The 23,561-nt window shown below is 43.1% G+C and overlaps 2 protein-coding genes across 15 annotated transcripts; one reads left to right on the top strand and one right to left on the bottom strand.

Moving 5' to 3' along the window:
* Window positions 1-21: 21 nt before the first annotated feature.
* Window positions 22-15,005, bottom strand: git2a (G protein-coupled receptor kinase interacting ArfGAP 2a). 13 transcript variants are annotated; one of them, XM_035638717.2, is made up of 22 exons: window positions 14,864-15,005; window positions 10,790-10,923; window positions 10,346-10,458; window positions 10,112-10,217; window positions 9,913-9,999; window positions 9,689-9,819; window positions 9,491-9,585; window positions 9,176-9,221; window positions 8,828-8,833; window positions 8,695-8,746; window positions 8,519-8,591; window positions 8,279-8,376; window positions 8,066-8,177; window positions 7,817-7,959; window positions 7,583-7,732; window positions 5,567-5,815; window positions 4,579-4,668; window positions 3,021-3,103; window positions 2,717-2,908; window positions 2,334-2,465; window positions 1,751-1,814; window positions 22-1,408 (listed from the first exon to the last, which is right to left on the bottom strand). In XM_035638717.2, exons 3-22 carry the CDS (start codon window positions 10,456-10,458, stop codon window positions 1,196-1,198), a joined length of 2,235 nt encoding a protein of 744 aa, XP_035494610.2. In that variant the 5' UTR covers window positions 10,790-10,923; window positions 14,864-15,005; the 3' UTR covers window positions 22-1,195. The 13 variants fall into 13 exon arrangements, with proteins under 13 accessions (XP_035494610.2, XP_035494604.2, XP_035494605.2 ...); XM_035638711.2 differs by lacking the exon at window positions 14,864-15,005 and adding an exon at window positions 13,461-13,884; XM_035638712.2 differs by lacking the exon at window positions 14,864-15,005 and adding an exon at window positions 13,461-13,884 and having other exon boundaries at window positions 8,695-8,743.
* A 280-nt stretch (window positions 15,006-15,285) lies between these two features.
* On the top strand, window positions 15,286-22,994 carry ankrd13a (ankyrin repeat domain 13A). 2 transcript variants are annotated; one of them, XM_035638725.2, is made up of 15 exons: window positions 15,286-15,598; window positions 16,555-16,690; window positions 16,977-17,101; window positions 17,208-17,253; window positions 17,543-17,686; window positions 17,781-17,970; window positions 18,683-18,749; window positions 18,871-18,952; window positions 19,073-19,134; window positions 19,237-19,367; window positions 19,463-19,620; window positions 19,721-19,936; window positions 20,044-20,204; window positions 20,617-20,681; window positions 20,878-22,994. In XM_035638725.2, the coding sequence occupies exons 1-15, from the start codon at window positions 15,491-15,493 to the stop codon at window positions 21,074-21,076; spliced, it is 1,890 nt and encodes a 629-aa protein (XP_035494618.2). In that variant the 5' UTR covers window positions 15,286-15,490; the 3' UTR covers window positions 21,077-22,994. The 2 variants fall into 2 exon arrangements, with proteins under 2 accessions (XP_035494618.2, XP_035494619.2); XM_035638726.2 differs by lacking the exon at window positions 15,286-15,598 and adding an exon at window positions 15,717-15,887.
* The last annotated feature ends 567 nt before the right edge of the window (window positions 22,995-23,561 follow it).

Below are 23,561 nucleotides of genomic sequence, written 5' to 3'. Positions count from 1 at the left end.
AGTTGGCAAACCACAACAGGCTGTAGTTATAAATTAAGTTTATTTAGAAAATAATTATTTTACCAAAGTGCAACTTAAGAGCTGCATTCAGTCACATTACCTTGATCAGATTTCAAAATGACCACGAACTCTGAAACACTTGGTGAGGATGAACGTTGGGGAAGCACAAGAATACAGATGTCTACAGCTCTAATCCCACATGTTGCACATTGAATACAAAACTAGCAGCAACGGAACAGAGCTCAAAAACACATGGATGTACGTACAGTATTGGCTCTTCGCTCTAAATATTTCGTAACATCACCAACACTGCAATGGCACACGAGACCCCAGGTTGCAGGGCAGTTTACAGCATGTTAGGAACACACCAAATCATTACAACATTTTGGTGCTGTTGAAACATCACTTGCCCCCTGAACAAGTTCGCATTCAGTGACATGGCAAATCAACATACAAAAATGGCTGCAGTAAGTGCACTGCAGGCTGGATTACACTGGGCCAGGCGACAAACCACATAGACAGCTTTTTAGTTGCAACAAACATCAGCAGGGCAAAGCTACGTGTGCATGAATGAAGTTCCGAATACCTAATGGCACACACCTAAATGGTCTGTTTGTTTGTTTGTTTGTTTGATGATGAAGCTTTTCAGTATGATGATGATGCTTGCACAGTGTAATTAATGACAGGAAGCACCTTTAGCTACAAGACTGTTTACAATAGCATGCGATGACAATAGATCAATGAATGGCTTTTTAGCATCTGTGCCAGGCTTTGGACTGATAACATATACCTTTAACGTCATATAGGTTTACTGTACTGTGCTTAAATCCTTTACCCAATGAAAGACATTATGGACTGCTTTAAAGGGGTATTTGTAAGTAAGATTTTACCCACATTTTTAAAAGAGAAATCCAGAAGCCGTTATATTTTCCCTGTTCGGCTGCACGTTGTCGTTACCTCAAGAGAAATTGTGCTACAACAACAGCTGGACATCAGTGAAACTAAGCTGCTGACGTTTTCCCTTGACACGTGGAATTTGTCCACAGTTGACTTTAAATAATGTCAATACTTATTCATAAGTTATAAAAACAAATGCATGCATATACCACAAATACAAAAAAAATTCAACAAAATGATTTAAAAAATATAAGAACAAAACTGAGATGCTAACGGCTTTGCAGCCCTGTAAGTGCTGTTAGTTGGTGTTCTCCTTTGTGGTGATGGTGACGAGCTGCTTGGCGGCCTTGGCAATATCATAAGCACATTGGATGACCTGCTGAGTCACCAGCTGCATGTCCGGTCCTGGGCATCCCTCCGAAGGCGCCGCCTTCCTGCACTCGCTCTGAAGTCGGTATGCGCTGGAGGTCAACAAGCGCAGGGAGCCTCTCATGGTCTCCGAGCGTGGCCTCTGCAGAGGAAGGTTAAAATGTCTTGATACCATCTCAATAGGGTCAGCAGAATGGTTTAATAGAGATTCTTCAGAAGCACATTGACCTCTGGTGGCCTGGGACTGAATTTGAACAGAACCTATCGATTTATTTTAAACACAATAAACACACTTCAGAGTATGTATGATTAATACACAAGAATATATATTAAGGGGCAACTCGCTCCTTTTTAATTTGAGCATGCCGGTTATAGGCACAGTTGAAAAGATTTCCGTATTTTTGACCTTGAAATAAACTAGCGGACGGAACCTCTCTCTCGCTCTCCAAGCAAAATAAATAAAAGAGTAAAGTTGTTTCCATACCTTGGGAAAGAGGGCAGCCATTTCTGTTACAGCCACATGTATTCTTTCTGAGCAGGGCATGAAGCTGTGAGGAGAAGATTGTCGATGAGTTAAACATCTGGACGTCACATCCACACAAATATTGACGACACATCATTTAACCAAAGGTTTTAACATGCAAGGTGCCATGTCATATTCACAACACATCATGCATGCTTCAACTTCAGGTTAACAACGCAAAACATGTTATTGAACACACATTTCTGAACACATTTTAGTTGCGTCAGAACAATGTTGTATTTAAACATTATGGATAACATTAAACACACTTGCGAGTACATCCATCAAAAGCGAGCTGCTGCACGGATGCATTGTAATGAACGTTTCATTAACTAACCGAAGTCAATTCAGACTCGGTGCTTCCACACGAAAAAACCCCCACAATCAAGTGAAGTTTTAAACTGAACAAGTTCAAGCGATCAGTAGCCCATCAAAGAAAAAGAGTCAGCTTGTTAGCGGGTGAGAGAGGAGAGGGTGAAGCAGAAACCGTGATGGAGAGGAAAATGAAACTGTGCCTGGGAGGCAGGGACAGAAGCCAGAGTACCAGGAGGTGGGGTCAGGGGACCGGAGGCTGAGTGGCTGAAGGGGAGGCGGGGCCTTCTCAGCCCAGGGCACCAGAGTGCTGAAGCATCCCAGACTGTGCCTGAGCCGACGCACACCTTCACGCTCACAGGGTCTGCTCACAGGAGCGAGGGAGGGGGACACCGCAACACCCAAACAACATCATGACAGCAGAGCAGAGTGGAGGTAGAATGAGGGGGAGAGTGGAGATTACAGGGGGGGACAAGGGGAAATCATAGAAGGTAAACAGAAGTAAACATAATAGAATAATAATGAATGTAAGAGGAACTTAGGGTTTCAAATGGAAGCGAGAGAATAAAAGGTAAACACCAGATCCTGAACTGAAAAAACATTATAGATTTTGACCTGTCATGTTTGTTGTCCTGAGCGGCTCGCAGCAGTTCTTGGATATTCTTGGTGATCTGCTCGGTCTTGCGGATGACGTCCTCTGTGCTGGGAAGCGTTGGGTCTGACTCCGTCTCCAGATTGTCCAGCTCAGGGATAGAGTTGCCCTCCCCCAGCCAGCCACTGCTCCTCAGCCGCCCCCTCCTGCACAAACTGCAGGGGTAAAAATCATAAGAAATGATGTCTACTGCTAAAACTTTACGCTGTATTTATGAAGCAGAAATCGTAACTTTCCCTTGACAGCGAGTTCCAACTTTACTCTTACCCTGAATCCTCCAACTCGGAGTCATAAAATGTGTTTTCATAGTCACTTTCCGGCATGCTGCTTTGCTTATCCAACTTTGAGGCCTAGAGGGAAGAGAGGAGACAAAAAATTGTCAAAAAAAAATTCCAAATTCGTAGACAAAGAACAAAAACATATGTTGTGATACAAGGGCCCTTTTCTGGTTGTTGTGCCAACGACAAAACTGTGTCACAACGTCAAACTGGAATATGGAAGCATAAAGGTGATGCTGATGACTGAAACAAGCCAATAAAGCTGTGAAGCAAGAGCACATATTAATAGATTTACAGCATTCATATTAGGATTAGTAAAACAGACTGTGCAGATTTCACATAGTGTACTCATGTCTGTGTGACATTATCACGAAAGCCATCTTGCGAGAAATCGACCGGATCATTAAATGTGACGATATGTGAATTTGCGTATGAAAACCTTTAAACTTTTGACGTAAAGGCAGTTTCGTCGAGTACAGTTAACAAAACCATCAAACAAAAGACAAATGATCAGAACCACTAGAAACATGACATTTGAATACACAAGCTTTACTCATTCTCCAAATTTAAGAGAAGTTAACACCAGAGGGTTATTGTTTGAGGACGGGAAGTCAGTGTTCAGATGGGTTCAGAAATAAAAGCAAATCACACGCAGCACAACTTTGAAGTGTACAACGGAAACAGGAAGCTCTCGTCTTCCCATCAGGTACAGTAGGGTTCACTGTGGTCTGTAGATGCTTACTATAACTTCACATCACGCAGATTCATGATCAGACTGAAAGCTGCGTGTACAAACAGGAAGCAGAGACAAACGGGCCACAGCCTGAATGTAACATGTTCATAACCTCTCAGTCCTTGTCCAAGAATCTTCATAAAATCCTCCACTTCTGTCGTACAACATGCATTGCGGCACGCATAAGCCCGCCTCAGGAAAAGCGATTAGTTTGCATGTTACAGTTAGTCTTTGATGAAGAGATGATCAATCTGCTGCGACTGTAGACAGCATGTGCAAAATGGCCAAGCATGTTAGAGACAAGGTAAACAGGGTTTTTCTTTATACCAAGAGGATTTGAAATGAACAAAAATTGTTGTCTTAAACGCCTTCAGATGTATAAATAATACAATTAACAATCTATTTCACAAAATAACTTTTCCTATTTTTTTTTTACAGACAAGTCGTTTTTAAAAAAGGAAACACTACTGACAGTCAGTCATCCTCTGCTATGCAGTTTTCTGGGGCAAAGAAAAAGCATTAAAATCATCAGATGCCGCATCACAAGCGCAACTTCCTGCTCAGTGTTCGGTGGACAGGTTTTGCATTCACAAAACCACACAATCCCATTTGTTTAGCTGCGCAGGGAGGATGATGCTGCTCTGGCGGCGAGCGCAGTCAGCGGGGGCTTGGCTCATGCAGCGGAGCAGACAAGTGTCAGCATATGGGCGACAGAGAAAGGTGAGGGAGGACGGGAAGAGGTGGAAACAGTAAGAGCTCCAGGTGGACTTGCTGTGTCCCCACGAGGTTTGGACCGAGTGAGCTTGTACTTAACCTTTTGAGCACTTTCGTCCTTCGACCAGGACAGGGTTGATGGAAATGAGGGGAGGGATGAAGAGGTGGTCACAAAAGCGCCCCTTTCTGTCTGAATAAAGGGTTCAAATCACATTTTAAGCACACATTTCTTAACTTAAAAAAAGAAAAGCTTATATAAACTATAAAGCGAGATGATATTAGACGTCCCACAAACCTCTTTAAGCCAGTTGTGGCTTAATTAGATACTGTATATTGAGAATAGAGCACATAGAAACCTATATCAGTGCAATAAATATGACCATTCTCAGGATTAGAAAATTAATTTACAGAGGGGTAAGAAATTAATCAATGATATGTTGTTTTTCCAGATCATTCCCCAACATTTACTCCCTGAGTATGAACAGTGTCACGGAAGAAATATAACTACAGAAGGAGCCTAAATATGTTAATTCATCAAAAAAAAGGGGACCAGAAAACTACTATTCATGGGCTCAAATCCAACTCCATGTTATCTGAATCAAAGAGAGGTGAGGAGGTGAAGTGAGTGTGTGGATTTGACATGCATTACAAAAACACAGAGTATTTGTATGGTAGTTTTAATGCTTCATCAACATAAAACACAATACAAAAACCTTCAGATTGTCATAACAACAGCATCTCCTCGCTTGTACAGCTACAGCGTCTGTGTGACGGACAAGCAGCACTCCAAGTAAACAACAGCTATAAACAGACACTCCTCGTGTGTGTGTGTGTGTGTGTGCTTCAAAACTGGACAAAGTGAAATGGGACTGACTCTTATATAAATGGCACTGTGCTTTTTGACGACTCTGTCGACGACCCAGTGGAAAAGAATGAAGAAAAACAAGTTTAAAAGAAGCAGAAGAAAAAAAGACAGGGTTTGCAGACAGGGTAGAGGGAAATTAAGAGGAAAGGTCATGGAAACACTGCGGTGGAGAAGAAATGGCAAAGGAGAGCAGGGAACAGGTCTTACTTACATTCTTACTTACATGAGGTGGGAAGGGTTGCAGGGTGGGGATACCCTCCTCAGGGTAGGAAGGTTCCCCTTTAGGGAGATAGGGCTTCAGGCCCGAGCCGGTCTCATACATTGACATGGGCCGACTGGCCAGAGCGGACTGCCGGCGTTTCAGGGCCGAGGGACTGGAAGGGTCTGGGTAGTCTGAACCGCTGGGGATCTGATAGACATTGGTTGGGACCTGCCGCCTGAGAGAGGTGTTCTCGCTTTGCAGAGATTGCAGCTGGAAGAGACGGTCAGCAACACACTAAGAGGTGCTCTCAGCAAAGCAAGCGTTGTTCCCTGTCCTGATCCATTCTGTGTTTACAGCACATCACGTCAGTTTTTCTCCCATTGTTCCTCTAGATATGAATATATTTATTTATACCCAGGAAACAGAGAGCTCAGTCAATTGAAATTCAATATTTGGATACAGCCCTCACAAAGAAAACAGTTTCTGACTTGTCACCACCAGTTTACAAAACCTGAAGCTGCTTCAGTGATAATAAATGCTCGCTTTTTTCAGAGAAATATTTGAAATCATTAAATCAATTGTTTTATTAGCTGAGAATGTTCTTGAAGGATAGTGTTACATTTCCCCACAATAATTAACTTGTGTTATTGTGCTACGATATCCACAAAGTGGATAATGCTTGTGATTGTTCCTGAAACAGCTTCCAGTTTTCTCAACGACAACATCCATAGTTACTAGCTCTTGTTTCATTTGAAACCACCTAACATCAGAGGGATCAAATAAATTTTGTTTGGGGAGAGTTTTTCCCGTGGTCTGAATAAAAAAAACATATAGCAAAGCAAGTGAAAAGCAAGCAAAAGATTGTTTCACAGGTACGCAACCAAGGTGCCGTTTGAGTCAAGGTGCAGCTACAGTACAGAGAGATTTAGAGGCATTCAAGAATGAACAAAATCAAGAGGATTCTGTGAAAGATGAACTTGCCTTAATTAAAGCCACTGGTCAGTGAAAGTGGGGAGGTCGTTTCTAACATCTGCCGGTGTCTGGTAAATGCTCCAATTCCAAATTAAGCTGAAGATTGTGCCAGTTTGTTTTTGAAATTGTGTTTTGATGTAAGACAAACCTGCATTTGAACTATGTCGTGCATCCGTCCAGTGAAATGATCATTTATAAGGACTAACACAATATGTCATAGACAGCGTACGCTTACACTGCTTTGTGTCTACTGCAAGAGAGTGAGAGAATGACCTCAAATAGAACCAAGAGTCACCTCAAGAAACGAGAGACAAATGCTCAGCGTCCTCCTTCCAAACACACAAATCAACGCCCTTTTAAAATGATAAAAAAATATGTACCCTCACTGTCAAAGATTCATTCTGACAAAATACGTCGGTGTAACATGTTTAGAACATCGTTGGGTCATCAGCTGAGGAGTGTGCTTTCCATGAAATGTCTAGGAAATGTAACTGCTAAATAAACATGTCAAACAATAAATCCACATGTACTAAAGGACGTTATCAAAAACAACAGCTGGAAATCATATAAAAACATAAACACAGTATATGTGATGAAGCAAGGCACACACAATTCAAGTTAGTCACTATGTACTATGAAGGGAATAAAAACCAGTCAATTATGTCATGCTCTTAAAACATGCTTGTTAGTAACATTAGATAGCACAGCTTTCACTATAATTTATATAATACAAAAAAAGAAGACTAAACTGAGTTGGTTATAAACTGGAGCATTTGTTCTTCTAAAATCCACAAAACAAAAAAACAAAACACAAAAAAAAAGGATCTCCAGTTTACATTCAAGCTATGAAATTGAACATGCGGGCCAAAACAGAGGGTGGACCAGCAGGATGTCGCTGCAGCTCGGCCCTCATTGTGACCCACAGGCTGGGCCTCCACACCAGAGAGCGATCACACACTGGGCAGGAGAAGAGCTCTGCCGCCGACCGCTGTACCCCCCCACCCCCACCCCCCCAGGCTGGCCCCCCCGATGTTAGTGATCTTATGGGTGGAGCTCGGTGGATACCTTTTTCTGCATCAGCCTCAGCTCATCACTCAGGTTGTTGTTGGCTTTCATGAGCTGCTGAATCTTGGCCTCAGAGACAGAGAGCGCATTTTTCACGTCCAGGTATTCTTGCATGGTAATAGGGCTGTCGGAGAGGTCAGAGTCCAGACTCTGTGGGATTCAAAACAAAACGGTAAAGGCATCTAGAGTGACAGTGTCCAGGGTTTTTGATTCATCAATGTGATGCTACGACACCTTGGTCCTATCTCCTTTGCTCGAGGGGAGCTCTTGATCTGTATCCTCATCAGAGGCTACACTATCGTAGTCAGGCTGGTCATTGTCCTGGTTATCACTACAATGCCTGACAGCCACACTCTTCAGGATGAGTTCCACGTTGTCTAGAACAAAGGGACACAGAGTGGAATAACTTACAATTGTGCTAAACAAGCAAGAAATATTCAGTGCCCACAAGGCCGTGGAATAAATCAACAATCAGACACCGACCTTTGGGACTGGCTACTGAATTCCCTTGTTGTCTGCGCTTGGCATCGCTTAGTATGTCGATCACAAGCGTCGCAAATTCATGTGCGTTAAATCTTGCAAGCTTCTGTCGCCCCTAATTTGAAAACAAAAAAAAACAAAGGCCAATTCGAGGTCAAAATGGATATGAATAAAGAGAAACAACAATGAAGCGAGAGTTCTGTAAAGCTGACTTGCCTGGTTTCGTGTTGAAGAATACTCTGGATTGACGGGAAGGAAAGGCACCACTGTTGTTTCCGTCACCAGGGTGCTGTGATTCTGTGTGGCCAACCACACTGCAAGAACCAGAATAAGCATAAAATCAATCCAAGTTGACTGCAGTGAAATATTGCGGACATTTTAACTAACACACCAAAAACTATTTTGGTTTCAGTCTACAATCCAGCCTCAGGATACAAGACAACAAAAAACTTTTACCTGCATCGCTCTCTCGTCTGTCCACCTCGTCATACACGTCCATGGCCAGTTCCTCAAATAAATGGTGACTGAGCTGCATTAAAGTAAGGAAATGACATTTAATCCGACATAGTGACAGGATGGAACAAAGCTCAGTTCAGAGAAATTCAACAACTGAACACTGCAACAACACTCACAGACTGTAGTTTCTTCTTCGCTGCTTTGGCCAGTTCTGATAAATCTAGACTGCTGGAAACAGAACAGAACTCTCATGATTATTTGTTGCTGAAAGGTCAACACGGTGCATAGCGCATTGGGATTAATACTTACATGTTCCTTATCCGTCATAAGGGAGCAATGAAAAACATCAAATGTAACATTTCAGTTCAAGAGGTTAAACAGAGCTGAGATTTAAAAGGTGTTTGGCGAATAATTTGTGGCAATTACAGAGCTTATTGGTAAGTCTACTGTTTCACTGGGTCTGTTACCTGCAGCACAGATAACAGATGCTCAACCAGCATGTCAGAACAGGCCCCAGAGCGAAAGAATCCAATCATAAACAACTGCCTCACTGCTCTCACTCTGGAGGCTCCATTTAAGTCAAACCCGATTAGTTGGGCACATGTTAACTGAATATTGACTTACATCACACTGATTCACAGCTCATAGCTCTCTTACCTGTCGGCCATTTGTGGAACAATGAAGTGCTGGCCGTTTTTATGATCTAAAAGGAACCGGAAAGTTCAGGATGACTGCCAGAATCATTGCACTTCTTATCAAACTAATTAAATATCATCAGTGGCTGTATTTAGCTACATGGAATAACACATAGATGAGGTTTATCGTTAACTGAGTGTAACAGAGTCAAAAAAACAAAAAACGACCTCTCTGATTCTGCAGAAGAATCACACAGTATTACATGCACATATTCTTTAACCCATTTTCCTTTTAAACACATCTTAATTTCAATTGCAGATCTCCCTCACTGCATACCTGGTTTCCTCCCACACAAGTAGAACGCCAGTCGATCAGTGAGTTCATACTGAATCTCCACCAGTCTATCTGCCAGGTCATGCTGGCCGGCTTCCCTACAAAGGCGAGTTAAAGTTAAAAAACATTTAAAAAGGCTGAAATTCCCCAATTAGGCCCACAATATTTTGTGTTCACTAATGATTACTGAAAATAACTAACCTTGCATAGTCAATGGGAGTTTTGCCGTTGCTGTCGGGGGCTCCAGGATCTGCCCCGTAAACGGTTAATAGTTCCGCCTGAGATACTTGCCCTGCCTTTGCAGCTACATGCAAGGGAGTGTTTCCTTTTTCCTGGAGGAGAAGCAGATTTAAAACCTCCAATCAATAGAAAAGAGAAAGCACAGACGAAAATTTGGGTTCTCATATGAAGTGGGTGAAACTTACAGGGTGAAAAAAATTAGCTTGTGCTCCGAGAGATAGCAACCTCAAACAAGTCTCCAGATTCCCAGTGCGTACACTGGAGTGAAGTTGCTGTAAAAAAAAACAATCATACTTTGAATTGTTCAAATTCAACAGTAAAGCTTTGTTCAAAATCATAGTTCAGATTTTTTCCTGAACACTGAGAGCAGTTATTTCTACTAACCTTACTTAAATCCTTGGCTGTGGAGCTGTCATCCTCCCGGCAAGGCATGCGATGGACAAATGCCAGCATTTGATATTTGGCTCTTATAAACTCTGACTTGTTTGGGCTTTTGAACATGTCGTGGTACAAAAAGAAAACAAAGGGAGACAATGAACTTATTATAACCACGACTTTAAGTTCAAAAAACAATTAACAGAAAGCAAAAAGCAATTATTTCAAACAATTATGACTCACTGCAGTTTGTCCTGAGGGTTGGCTTTGCGTTTCCCACTCATCACAGATGCAGGGTCCAGAAGGGAGTGCTCCCATATTGAATTTGCACCGTTGCTGAATAACGTCTGAACCATCTAAGGGAAATCAAAAAGGAAAACCATTAAATGTAACTCATTGATATAGCATGCATGCTGTCTAGCTGTTAACAATTCCGTTCCTCAACAAACACTTTCTATATTCGGACAAAAATCAATCTCCTCAGTTGGATCTGATACACAACTGCTCTCGGCAGATTTATCTTGAGCAAAGAGGCACAGCTGCTGAATTTAAAACTACACTAATATAGACTGTGCGAGGATATCATGACCTCAAGGCATTTCAGGAAAACAACTTCACAGCTGAGAGTATTTTCAATGTGTAACTGAGGCTAATGTGAATCTAAATGTCCCTGTGTGGGGTTATTACCTGTAGCTGTGTAGGAGGCCATGGCGTGTGTGTCAGGTGGCGGACTTGGGAGCTGTGTCTTCCCAAACTTCGATGAACACTGCAGCACTCGTCACAAATCAACACACCCCTGTTCACAGAGGCCCAGCGAGGTTCTGCAAGGGAAGAGAAATGTGTCATCTCATGTCTTCATATTCACCACCATTACTCATGTCACTTATATGCTGATCGTATACAAGACCCCAATAACGTGCGATGTTCGCAACCGACTATCACAAACTGCGTCTTACAGGATAAGGCCACAACAACCAACCATTCACAGATCAAGTACTCGCTTTGTAACCAAATCCAGATGTGACATATTGTTCTGTGCAATTGTCCAAAAGGGATTGGAGAGCATCAGTGAGCCACAGCTTTGTACTAGTAAACATGTTTCTTCATTACAATGTAGATAATTTTGAGTCAATCCCACATACACCATCCTCGTGCTACAAATACTTACTAGACTAACCAATGTGTATGAATCCATGACCGAGTACAGTCCCCAACAAATAAAGTATTTGCACCTGTCTAAGTAAAATTGACTAAACAGTGTCCAGTTGTTTTGGGAAATAACTGAGGCTTTTTGAAAATGTTGACATTTTGACCTGTTTAAACAATTACATCCTCATTAAGATCATGACGTTTTGGTCTTTTCATTACATGTTTTGACATTAAGAAAAATACACAATGGTGCCAATCTTGTCCTTGAAAGTCAGACCTCTGGAGGCATTATTCAGTTTAGTGTGACATGAACAGTTAATACAAAGTAGTACAGAAATATTATAGACTGAATGTGTGTTCAACAGGCATTCAAGGCCTTATTGAGGTGGAGCCTTGTGTTGTGAAAAAGGGAAGTGTAGACCAACAGCTGTAGGTCGAAGCACCTCAAACCTATTGTTGAGTATTCAAACAGCTTCCGCTTTCAAAAACACTGTAAAACAATGAGCTATACGTTATCAAGAATTCTAGTGTTGCATACTCAGGTAATGCATGGCGTGCACACGAAACAGTGTACTCTGTTTGACCAAAATACATGTGTACTTAACCTTGACCTATTTGGCACACTTCATCTAATACGAATGTCGCAGTATTGTGTTGTATTGTCTTGACGGACGCCAACAAATATCTCAAGAGCAAAATTATGCCTAAGGAATACGCTGCACCGATAGCCAGTTAACTGTCAATCAGATTGTGTGTCTGGCTCTGGGACAGGACAGACAAAGACGACTGTAAGTGCATTAGCAGCAGCTGAGGTGTAGGAGGAACAGCTGCACCTGGTGCCCAGTTTTCAGAGTCTCCTCCTAACTTACACGCCACCGAGACGCGAGTGTTAGTGCTGACATGCCTCTTTTACGCTTTCCTCAACAAGTGCTGCTAAATTTAATACCACATCTTTGAAACTATAAATATTCCCACCCAACAACTGGTGACAGTTGCATGGAGGGGCAATCCAGGCCAGCTGCTGTGGAGACCTGGGGGGGGGGGCAACTAGTATGAATGACGTGATGAGAAACAAGGGACTCAAATTTGACAAACTAATTTGACATAAAACGTGGTTTTTCTTGACTTTTTTTGTGTGTGCAACAGATATGAAATAACCTACATTAGTTAACCATCTGTAAAGCAATACATTTCTAAAAACAGTGAATAATCCCTCTCGCACTGTGGTGCCATTCCAAAAAAAACAAAACCTTCTGCGTTGAAAATATGCGGTCGATTCACTGAGCATCCTGTTTTGCTTCCTGTGCCAGCTGAAGAACATCACGTCACTCCTGTATGAAGGGGACTTCTGAACGCACCTCAGACACAACGCAGCTAGAGCCTGTTCGCCTTTCACAGAAATATTCAGCAAAAGCTGAATTTCCAATTCTCTTTCATCCCCCAAATATTATTTGGCGCACAACAAATCTATTGAAAAGGGGCCAACGTTGCTCTGACGGCATAATGTGGACACTGTACTACGTTTGAGTCTAACATCTCAGCTGGACATGTCTCCGTCTAGTAAATCTGCTGCCAAGTCACTGCAGATGGATTCGATCTGACCAAGAGATATGGGTTTGGGTTCAGGTCGTGAAATGCAGTATCTGTTTCACAAGTCAAATGGTTATGTATCCACTATAAATCAGGCCGGTGTCCGCTGGAGGTGTCCCTTCAGACAGACACCCCTCATCAACAGATGGTTCAGTACGGGCCACCTGTATCCGTGTGGACCAACAGCCCACACCTGGGCCTGCATGTGGACGACGCACACATGGGAGCTCGCAGAGCACTTCCCTGCTGCTGGTCTAGGAGGAGATTTCAAGATGGAAGATTCAATTTCAAATTTGCCTGACATATTGCTATTGACTCGTGACAAACTTGCGATTGCCTGACCCGTGTAAAGCAAACAACACCGTATGGAAACGGTTGGTTTTTTTAGAGGGACAGCTGTTCCAGGTGTACCTGGATCCTGAGCCCCGGAGGTAGCACGTTACTGATCTGTCAGCACCACTGACAACAAGACTGCGTGATCTACATCGCTGCAAAGCGTGAGCCAGCACCGATAATCCGCTTTGAGCTGCGGCTCACTTGGTCCACAGGGCGCACGCCTCAGTGGATACACAGTGGCTAACGGGGGGGGGGGGGGGGGGGGGGGGGGGGACGTGCTTACCTGGGACACTACAATCGGCGCAGACCTCGGTGTTTCGCAGGCGCTTAGACATCCTCGACTCCCGGAAGAAGAAGCGCCTTTCACCGTGAGCAGACTGCAGTGTCCGTCGAGCTCACATTGACTACCCTGTGGACGCCTTCCGCGTTAGCAACACCCACAAGTTAGCTCATTAAGCACACCCCGAGCGGCGACCTGCTGCTTCGTTTAAATCAAGGCTGGCGTCTTGCGTTGCGACCACTGTCACGGCGGCCCACACGTGTGAGGTACAACCACCTCTGCCTGGCAAGTTAGCCGACTTAGCACCTGACTGGCGAACTAGTCTACGTCCGCTCGGCAGTCGAGTGTTCGGTCTGCAGACAGGCAGCGGGGCTACATGGAGCCGCAGCGTACCCAGCGGCAGCTGCTGCCACTGTGACCCAGTGACAAGGTGCACACTGTGCCCACCGTTTAGCCTCTCAGGAAATAACCAGCCACACATGGTAGCATTAAAAGAAATAACCCGCGCGTGTCTTGCGTGACACTGATCTTACACACACAAATAAGAATGAAGCACAATACAACACGATGTATTCGTTGATGTTCGCTGTGGTTTGAAGATCGCACATCCTGACAGACCTGACTGAGGGCAACTCAACAGCGATTGAAATAGGCGCAGGAGGTGAGTTTGATCCATTCACCCTTTAGCGCCGTAGTTTACAAAAAAAAAAAGAACCAGTTACAACTAATAACGGGAACTACGCTCTCTGGATTTCCACTTAACTTTCACATCATTCCTTTCACTTTGGAATAAATTGACTGGAACTCAATAAATCAATTGTTTTACACAATTGGAAGAATATATATAGGCAGTGACTGACACTAAATGTACGTTGATGAAACAGACCACCAGAAATGATTTAATATAAGCTGTTATCATAGAGCATATATAATTTTACACTACTTAATGTCGTACAGATAGGCTGACGACCTGTCCAGGGTGAACCCCGCCTCTCGCCCAATGTCAGCTGGGATTGGCTCCAGTGCTTGGTGCTGCTGCTACTAGACTTTACTGGTCACTGCACTGGCTGCTGTGGCAGGTAGTCGCTGTTGCCACAAACTGGGGCAAATATTATTACGTCATCAATAACAAAGTTCTCTCGGAAACGCACATCTTGATTTCAGAGATGACTGACTTGCAACAAGTCCACTCCTCCATCTCGACTAACACACACGTGAGATCACATTCATCAGGTCCCCCTGAAATATTTATTTGCACTTGAGATATGTAATTTATCCCAGTATACTTTACAGCTCAATGAGCAACACAAATTACTATAGTAAACTCAGGCAATACAATTAATGCTAAAATATGTTTGTATGTATGTATACTAGTATACGTTACACTGCACGTCAATTCCTCAAACCTGTGTCAAGTCCGGCTCTAAACTTCTCTCAGTACCAAACAAACAGCGGCTGGTCGGCGGCTGCCGCGACAAACGGTGGCAGCTGCAGCCGCAGGTCAGTGGCTTCTGGGGCGGCCACCACCGGAGAAGCCGCAGCCACTGTGAGCGCAGTGACCATGGATGTCCGGATGTTTGTTCCACCCCCGTGCGTCAATGTTGAATGGTAGCGTCCGATCTTTAACGGACTCTTCTTTCTTTCTTTCTTTCTTCTTTTAAGGCGATCATTTTAAATACAAGCGCCGTTTCTATTGTATGTTGCACAAAGAATACGGTGGATTGTACACGGATTGTTAAGATGTTATCGATTCGATTGTCAGTATTCTTCTCTGGAAGACACCCCCCGTCATCAGTGTTGGTTCATACCGCTGCCACTTCCTTGTTCAAAAGTTTCATTTAGGGGGAAGGCTTGGACAAAAGTTGGCCAGCGGTTTTGGGGATTTTCGACGCCGTTGTTGTCCAATCTCAAATGCATGGGTCGCACTCGTCGTACGTCGGGGCCATAACAGCGCGCAGCTACCGCGGCTCTCCCGCATGGCTGTGATCGTCGGAGGCTAACGTTGCACTGCGAGCGTGTCCGTGACGAGGAAGATGTCCACGGCTAACGTTAGCGATGACATCCGAGCGGCGTTCCCCCTGCACTCCGCCGTGTGGGAGAACGACTACCGGAGGCTGGAGGCACAAATAACCACACCGCAGGTCCGTCGACGCACACACACACACACACACACACACACACACACACACACACACACACACGCGCGCACGCGCTAATCCCACAGACACACGACGCTCGTGCTCGTTAGCTCGACGCCGGGCGCGAGCTGGTTCACCCGGCGGAGCGTCCCGTTGACAGATGCTATCAACGTGTTTGCAAGTTTACTCAACAACAAAACAACCACCCAGCAGCAGACTCACCGGCCCACTCCGAGCCGAGCAGGTGGAGTGAGTTACGAGCTGGTTCACTCACAGAATGTCAACATGTTTGGTACGTTGTGATTCTGTTAATCACATTCACTGTCAGTTCTTGGTCCGTCAGAGACTCACCGTCTTTCTGTGTAATTCCAATATCTGCTGTGCAGTCCTGTTGCACTGTGTATATCGTTTTGCTATTTCCTTGTAATTTATATGGCATGTTCAATTTTTTATGAGTGTGTTTTTCAAACATGGCAAATTCCCCCCACAGTGGGACCAAGAGGGGATTACCTTATCTAATGCCACTAATGTGTTTTTCAACGTAGTTTTCCCGAAGCTCTCATCTCTTTGTTTTTCCTCACAGTTAAAAGTGTATCGTGGCATCATAACTACTATGATCCAGAGGCTGTAATTGTTTCTGCCCGACAATGCCGATCAATAACACATTGACCTCGGCAGCGTGACTCACACGATGACCAGACATGGTGCCAGGTCTGTCCCGGACTAACTTGGCACTGTCCCGGCTACTGCAGGCATATATCGTTATCTGTGTTGACCCATATTCAAAGTTGCTCAAACTGTGACTATGTTACAATTGAAGCATTGTTTTTTTCTGTAGCCAGCACAGCACGCTCTTTTGTTCATGTCCGGGCTACAGTATTTAGTTTATCATGGTTGCCTAGATTATATTACACAACAAAAACGAAGGTGAACAGCGACTTTTCCTTTCATTTCCACAGAATGACATTGAGGCTGTGGATCCCAGAGGTCGGACGCCTCTGCACTTGGCCGTGTCACTCGGGCACCTGGAGTCGGTGAGAGTCCTTTTGAGACACGGCGCTGAAGTGACTAAAGAAAACGGAAAGAGCTGGACAGGTTAGTTCTAAAAGTTGTTTGAGAAAATACAACGGATGCTGTGATGCCTTTGCACGTGTCCTTCACTTCTCTTGCAGATATGTGTTTCCAGGATTTATGGGTTGTTAGAACACCTTTGTTCTTTAACCTACACATCCTCTACTGTTACTGGGGTTTCTGGTTTTAAAAAGAAGACGCATATCCGCTCTCCTGAGGTTTTTAAATGGATCGTTGCTACTCCTGGGAAACAGATGTGGTCACCTGAAAACATTCAGTGGTTTGTTAAGACATGTCTGTCTCTGTGTAGTTCTGCAGGAGGCTGTCAGCACCGGAGACCCAGAGATGGTTCAGTTAGTGCTGCAGCGCAGAGACTACCTCAAAGCCTCCACTGCTCTGGGAGGAGTGCCTGAGCTGCTGTCAAAAATCCGAGAGGTTTTACTTTATATCTTATACCATTCTCCATCTGTACCTGTGAATGGAAACATTTACTGGCAAAATACAGAAATAATTGGTCCGTTGTCTATCGTTTCATCCGCAGTCTCCAGATTTCTATATGGAAATGAAGTGGGAATTCACCAGTTGGAGTAAGTATGTCTCTGTGTGTCACAAAATTAAGAAAGCAGGTGTATGCACAGTAAACTGTTCATGACGTACAGGCGTGTTATCAGTAATTCAGTATGTAAAATGAGAACATATTTGCAAGTGTGTTCTCCTAAGAATCCTATAGTTGAATATCTACAAGTCAAGAGGTTTCATCAGGTCATGGAGGAAAAACGACATAGTTGTCTCTTGGTTGGTGAAGCATTTGTTTTTGTTTTTCATGTGTGGACACATCTTCCCTTTGCGGGACATTCATATACTGTTGCTTCACAGTCCCTCTTCTGTCCCGGGTTTGTCCAAGTGATGTCTGTCGTATTTGGAAAAGTGGCGCCAGCCTCCGAGTGGACGCCACTCTTCTAGGCTTTGAAAACATGACCTGGATCAGAGGGCGTAGGAGCTACATCTTCAGAGGAGATGGTGTGTCTTTTAACTCTGTTGCACAAAATGCTCTCACTGATTTGTACAATTTCTGTAAAAGGATTTAAATATGTACCCGATTATATTTTTACAGATTCATATGCGGAGCTGATGGAGGTGAACCATGATGATGAAGTGGTGGACACTGAACGCTTCAACATTTCCCAAGAAATGGAGGATGTCACACTAGAGTCAATGCAGCCGGCTGAACAGGAAGTTGCCAAAAGGTTGACTACTCCCATTGTCAACACCTACTTGGACACCAAGGATATCGCTTTTGACAGGCAAGAGTCACAACTTTCTTTTCTGCTGTGCTTTTTCTCACAATTTGCATGAATTTGCAAAGAATGTCTTTGACCCTCGCTATTGATAATATTTCATGAGTGTTAAATTCCCATGGCATGTATACACTTCTCATGGCATTTTAATATGGTCACTCATTGAGGGAAGCTGCTGAGTAAACAGTGATTCCATTAGGCATATGAATCATTTCGCTCCAACCACTGCAACATACGTCTTCTGTCATTCTAGTATCTAATTGTCTAAAATGTGATTTCTACACTGACATATTTATTATAAGGTTGTCTGACGGTCAGTGCTCACTTTTAAGTAGGTGTGTTTTGTAACCCCTACAAACTAATAACTTACGGTAGAACGCAACAGTGAGGTTCCGAAAGTGAAAATCCCACTCATATTCTCCACGTAAAAAAAGTATGCACTCACTGTTGCGCTCTATAGATATAAAAATGTTAGTAAAATTCACTAGTGGGTTATTATGTTTTCATCATATTGTATTGCTAATCTTCACCTGGAAAACTTCCTGAAACATTAGTTTCTTGACAGATAACTTTGATTATACTTGTCTTGGAAGCCTTTCTTACGATTGACTTTTTCACTTGTCAAACACATAAAACATCAATGCCAAACTCCATATTTGTGTTCACTGTTGCACCGAACTGAAGAACATGCCGGTAATGGTGATTTGTGTTCTCACAGGAACAAGTCTGGGATATGGGGCTGGAGAACTGACAAAACGGAAGTGGTCAATGGATTTGATGCAAAGGTTCCAGGACGTTATACTTCTTCAGACATTTTTTTACTATAACGCTAAAGTATGTTCTCACTGAAATCGTTGCAGCTCATTTATCATAGTACCTGACATTAGGTTCTGGTTGTATCCTCAGGTTTTCAGCGTGAACAATGTAAATGTGGTGATCAGGACAAGGACAGAGCATCTTACAGACGAGGAGAAAGCCAGGATAAAAAGTAAGTGCAAATATTCTTCAGGTATTACTTTCCCGTTTTGATATTCCTGTCCAAATATGTTAAACTATTGATTTTTGTGAGTGTCTGTGAGAATTAAAAGTTTGCCTTTTTTGATAAAAGGTGAGAGGAACATCCTGGAGTCTCTGCTGGGGACTGTGGAGCAGCACATAAGTGCACAAGGGGTATGATATGTATTCAGTAATTACATTGAAATTGAAATTGTAAATTTAGTTCCCACTCGTTTGAAGCGTGGCTCATTTAATATGACTGCTTTGACTTGATAGGACCTTACTCTTGAGTATGCAACTGCCACCAATCCCACTGCCATCACTCCGGAGGAATATTTTGATCCCGACTTTGACCTTGGGAACCGAGACATCGGCCGACCCATTGAACTAAGCATTCGAACACAGAAGTAAGACCCTCGTACTTAATTCCTCTGAGCTGTGTGTTGTCTATGTCGTGAAGTTAAGTTGTGTGCAATGTTTTCTGTAATCTTGTCTCATGCAGATTCAAAGGTACGTTGTGGATGAGTGAGGAACATCCTCTGTCCCTGGTGGAGCAGGTAACCCCCATTATTGACCTCATGGCCCGGACAAGTTCCCATTTTGCACGGTTAAGAGACTTTGTGACCCTCAATTTTCCTCCGGGATTCCCTGTGAAAATAGGTGAGTGAGATTTTTATAGAGACTGGACTATGAAGAAAGTATTTCTCTTCTGTTTTTAAATTTTTTTTTTTAATATATCTTATGTGTTACTCTCTTCCAGAGATTCCCTTGTTTCATGTACTCAATGCCAAGATTACATTCGGTAATGTAAATAAATGCAGTACAACAGAGGAAGCGAGCACTACGCCAGCAGCTACGCCAGCAGCTACGCCAGCAGCCACGCCAGCATCCACGCCAGCAACCACGCCAGCAGCCACGCCAGCAGCCACGCCAGCAGCCACGCCAACATCCTCCGGAGAAGATGAAGACGCTGCCGGTAAGGATGCAGTCAGTATGACTGCGGCAGAAATAACTGTTAAAATCCAGATTGCATGTTTGCAACTCTTTTTTTTCTTCTTTTTCTTTTGGTTCACTCGCATTCAGCACCGCCTCCGTTCAAGGTGTGTCCCTCAGTGTTTGTGGTGCCCGTCAGTTACCACCGCAGAGGAGGCAGCCGCCACACACCCATCTCCAACAATGATGAGGAGCTTTTGCAGTACGCCATCCATCAGAGTCTGCTGGAGTCTTGCAGAGTCCCGGGCCAGGTCAGAACAATCACTCAGTTCCCTTGCAAACGCTTTAGCTGCTCTCAGACATGCACTGAAGTCCTGACATTTTCCAGGAACTTTTCCTTCCAGCCCTCTACTTAGATAAATGTCAGATTGAGCCCATATGTCAATACAGCAGGAACACCGAGTGGGCTCTCTACCCAGGTACCCGCCCTCACCTGAATGTTCTGGAAATTTTCCAGCTGTTGTGAACACATCTGACTGGGACAATCCTCTGCTGCATTCTTTATATGTGAACAGCAAACTATGGAAAATGTCTGGACCCAGTTTTCCTGACATGTCATGTCTGAAAACAGTTCTGGTCACATTTCTCCCATGCCCCCCCCGATTTTTGGAGTTTACCCCCCTCCATCCCTCCTAACCCCCATTTCTATGTGTGTCATTGTAGGAGGGGACCTTGGATGATGCTGATGGGGACCCCACTGATGTAAACCCCAGTAGCCTGAGTGACAGGTAAGAACACAGGTTATGGCTGCCTGCCATCACAGCAACTTTGTGTTACATGTAGTGAAAGCAACACATTTAACTGCTGCTACTCTCAGGTCCTACAGGAATTTAGACAACACTGTGTATTTGTTCACCACTTGCACGAGTCCGCAAAAGCCACAGAACAGCTTCATCTCTCATTCCCCCGTCATTGTCATTCTAGGAGTATCCCAGAGGGGGTGCTAGTGGAATTTGGAGACACTTCCAGTGCAACCAGCTCCACCTCTGCCTCCAGCCCCGAAACAGACCTCCGCCTTGCCATGGAGCTCTCCGCACGAGCTCAGGCGGAAGAGGAGAGAGTGAGGAAGCAGGAGGAAGAGGAGCTGGAGAGGATATTGCAGCTTTCGCTCACTGAGAAGTAAAAGGGATAAGAGGGAATTGTAATAATACAACTTTTTCAGATCCAGAAACAACCACCACACCTCAGTTTTCCTTCCTAGCCACTGTCTATGCAACCGCAGGTTTCCTTCTGTAACGGATAATTTTTGCACACACGCAATATCAAACTCTCTGTATCCAATTTTTCCAAAAGGTATTTTTGGTAAGAACATACTCCTTTATATATTTCTATCTCAGCATAGTTGGTATCCTTGCTCATGCTGCATTCATGGGCATGGGCATCATTTGGAATGGGTTCTGGGTTCAATTTATTTATTTTCTTTTTCCAACTCAGAATCACAGCAGCATTTAGGTTCTGTCAACAGAAATATTTGACTACTCAAGGTGACTTCATATAGTGTGTTGACCCAAGGAAGTGGCACTTAAGGTGGCACTGTTTTGTTTTTATTTCCTGATAGTTTTCCTACAGAGTTGAGGACCATGGACTCACTGTATAACATAAATCTCAGGGTTCAAATTTTACACATTTTCCCTTCACTTTAGAAATGTTTTAAAGTGTATTTTATTAATCCGTTGTCAAACTTTATGAAATTTTCGCCTGGTAATGTTTCTTCGGGGCAAAAATGGTATCATTAATATCACTGTGCCATACCAATATTGATTCAGAAAGGGGGGATTCAGTGGGTCAAAAGGTCATAAGTTCATGTGAGTTCCTTGTACTTTGTCAATGTACACTAAAAAAAACAGCATGTTGCTGTTGGATAGGGGTTGGCCTGTCCTTTTTTTTACTGTATATTTTCTCTGACTTCAAGTATTATCACTTCAGTTCAAAAATGCAAAATCAGAGACCGGCCTGACTGTGGATTTTCAATTGTCAAGCTGCCTAGAAAGCGTCACACAAACAATATTGTGGACATTTTTCTGATTCCTAAAGGCAGTCGACCTTTTGTAGCCATGAACAACATTAGACCTCTGAGCAGAGGAATAGAAAGGACAGCACAGGCACAAGGGTCACGCATGCCCGCCACCAGTAGGTCTCTTCAGCATGTTCCAGTGGATTGGAGGGATGCTGACAGTTTTACGTGGTGCCACTCTGACTAAACTTTCTGAGAAGTTTTACTTAAACTTGTAACTTAAAAATGTCATGAAGAGGGTGTTTGCTTAGTAACATTCATTAACCACTATACTTGATTTCACACAGCCAACCACTTGCAGTGGCAAGAAAATGTATGTGAACCATTGGATTCTGTAGTAATTGGTCATAAAATGTGATCTGATCTCCATCTGAGTCACAAGTATAGAAAAACAAAGCGTGCTTAAATTACACACAGACCATTATAATGTTGTCTTCAATGAGCATACCTATTAAACATTCACAGTGCTGGTGGAAAACGTAAGCTGGGTGCCACCTCGAGGGACAGTGATATCTAAAGAGTTTATGTAAGTGTGGACCGATAAATATCTAGAATCTTTGAGATTACTTTGTAAACCTTTCCAGCTTTATGCAAATCCACTTTTCTTGATCACAAGCTATCTGAGATGTCTTTTCATACAATAATTTTGTCTGTTATTCATTAACATAGATTGTCTGTTCATAATTGTAACTTGGATGAAGATCTGCGCATATTTTAAGACAATTTTACACATAAATGCAGGTATTTCCACGGGACTCGCTCACTTTTTCTTGTCACTTATTAAAGGTCTCTGCTTTGCTACGTCTGACTTTCAGGGGCTGAAAAACTCTTTATAGTAATCAAATTGCCAAAACTGCTGAACGGTTGTTTTTTTCTTTTTTTAAATGCTGGCTGTGGTTAATTTAATGCAGATCTTTGTAATGCACCGATTGAGCTGCAAAGTTGTTGGTTTTTTTACATGTTAAAACTTTAGGAAAATGTGTTGGTTTCTAAATGTTGTTTTTAAAATAAAAGCACTTTATTTCCATGGGGACTAAGTGTGACATGGTGGAAGAGGGTTTACATTGTCACGTCAAGTGAAACTGAATATAACTACAGTCATTTTAGTCCAAACATCTGCACATGTAATCAAACTATACTGTAGAATAATTGCATTGTGCAGGACAATTTAAATGAGCTCCCAGAATTCATCTGGGTCCCAGGCTAATAACAGAGGGATCTGTTACAGATGCTGGTTTTCAATGAAAGATTAAAAAAATTTAATCCAACTGCCTTTATCTAATTTGTTCAACTAACATAGTTCACAGTTCATTTGTAGACAATTTTTATTACAAAATCAATTAGGAAAACAGGTAACGGGTCAAGCTTCTCTGAACATGATGATGATGATATGTAGGCCGATATCAAACACTTGCCATTTACACATTTAGGGAGAAAAGCTGATTGAGCTGTTGACATGTTTTCACAGATTTAGATAAAACTAATAAGACCTCTCCTGGTCTCAGGACTCTGCTTATAAAGAAATTCCTTTTAAAAAGGCCAACATGGAAAACAAAATAAATGTATTTACATAATTCTCTTTAGTTACAAATTC

The sequence above is a fragment of the Scophthalmus maximus genome, chromosome 19 (assembly GCF_022379125.1).
Source record: "Scophthalmus maximus strain ysfricsl-2021 chromosome 19, ASM2237912v1, whole genome shotgun sequence".
NCBI lineage: Eukaryota > Metazoa > Chordata > Actinopteri > Pleuronectiformes > Scophthalmidae > Scophthalmus > Scophthalmus maximus.
The sequence above is the reverse complement of the archived record's forward strand: the minus strand, read 5'-3'. Positions and strand labels throughout refer to the sequence as shown.

Coding starts and splice junctions, on each gene's coding strand:
- git2a (XM_035638711.2), bottom strand. CDS start 13,512: ATGTCTAAGCGCCTGCGAAACACCGAGGTCTGCGCCGATTGTAGTGTC. Junction 10,924..13,460: donor CGCCGATTGTAGTGTCCCAG/GTAAGCACGTCC, acceptor CTTCCCTTGCAG/AACCTCGCTGGGCCTCTGTG. Junction 10,218..10,345: donor AACCCTCAGGACAAACTGCA/GTGAGTCATAAT, acceptor CATGTTCAAAAG/CCCAAACAAGTCAGAGTTTA.
- ankrd13a (XM_035638725.2), top strand. CDS start 15,491: ATGTCCACGGCTAACGTTAGCGATGACATCCGAGCGGCGTTCCCCCTG. Junction 15,599..16,554: donor CACAAATAACCACACCGCAG/GTCCGTCGACGC, acceptor TCATTTCCACAG/AATGACATTGAGGCTGTGGA. Junction 20,205..20,616: donor CTTGCAGAGTCCCGGGCCAG/GTCAGAACAATC, acceptor GTGTCATTGTAG/GAGGGGACCTTGGATGATGC.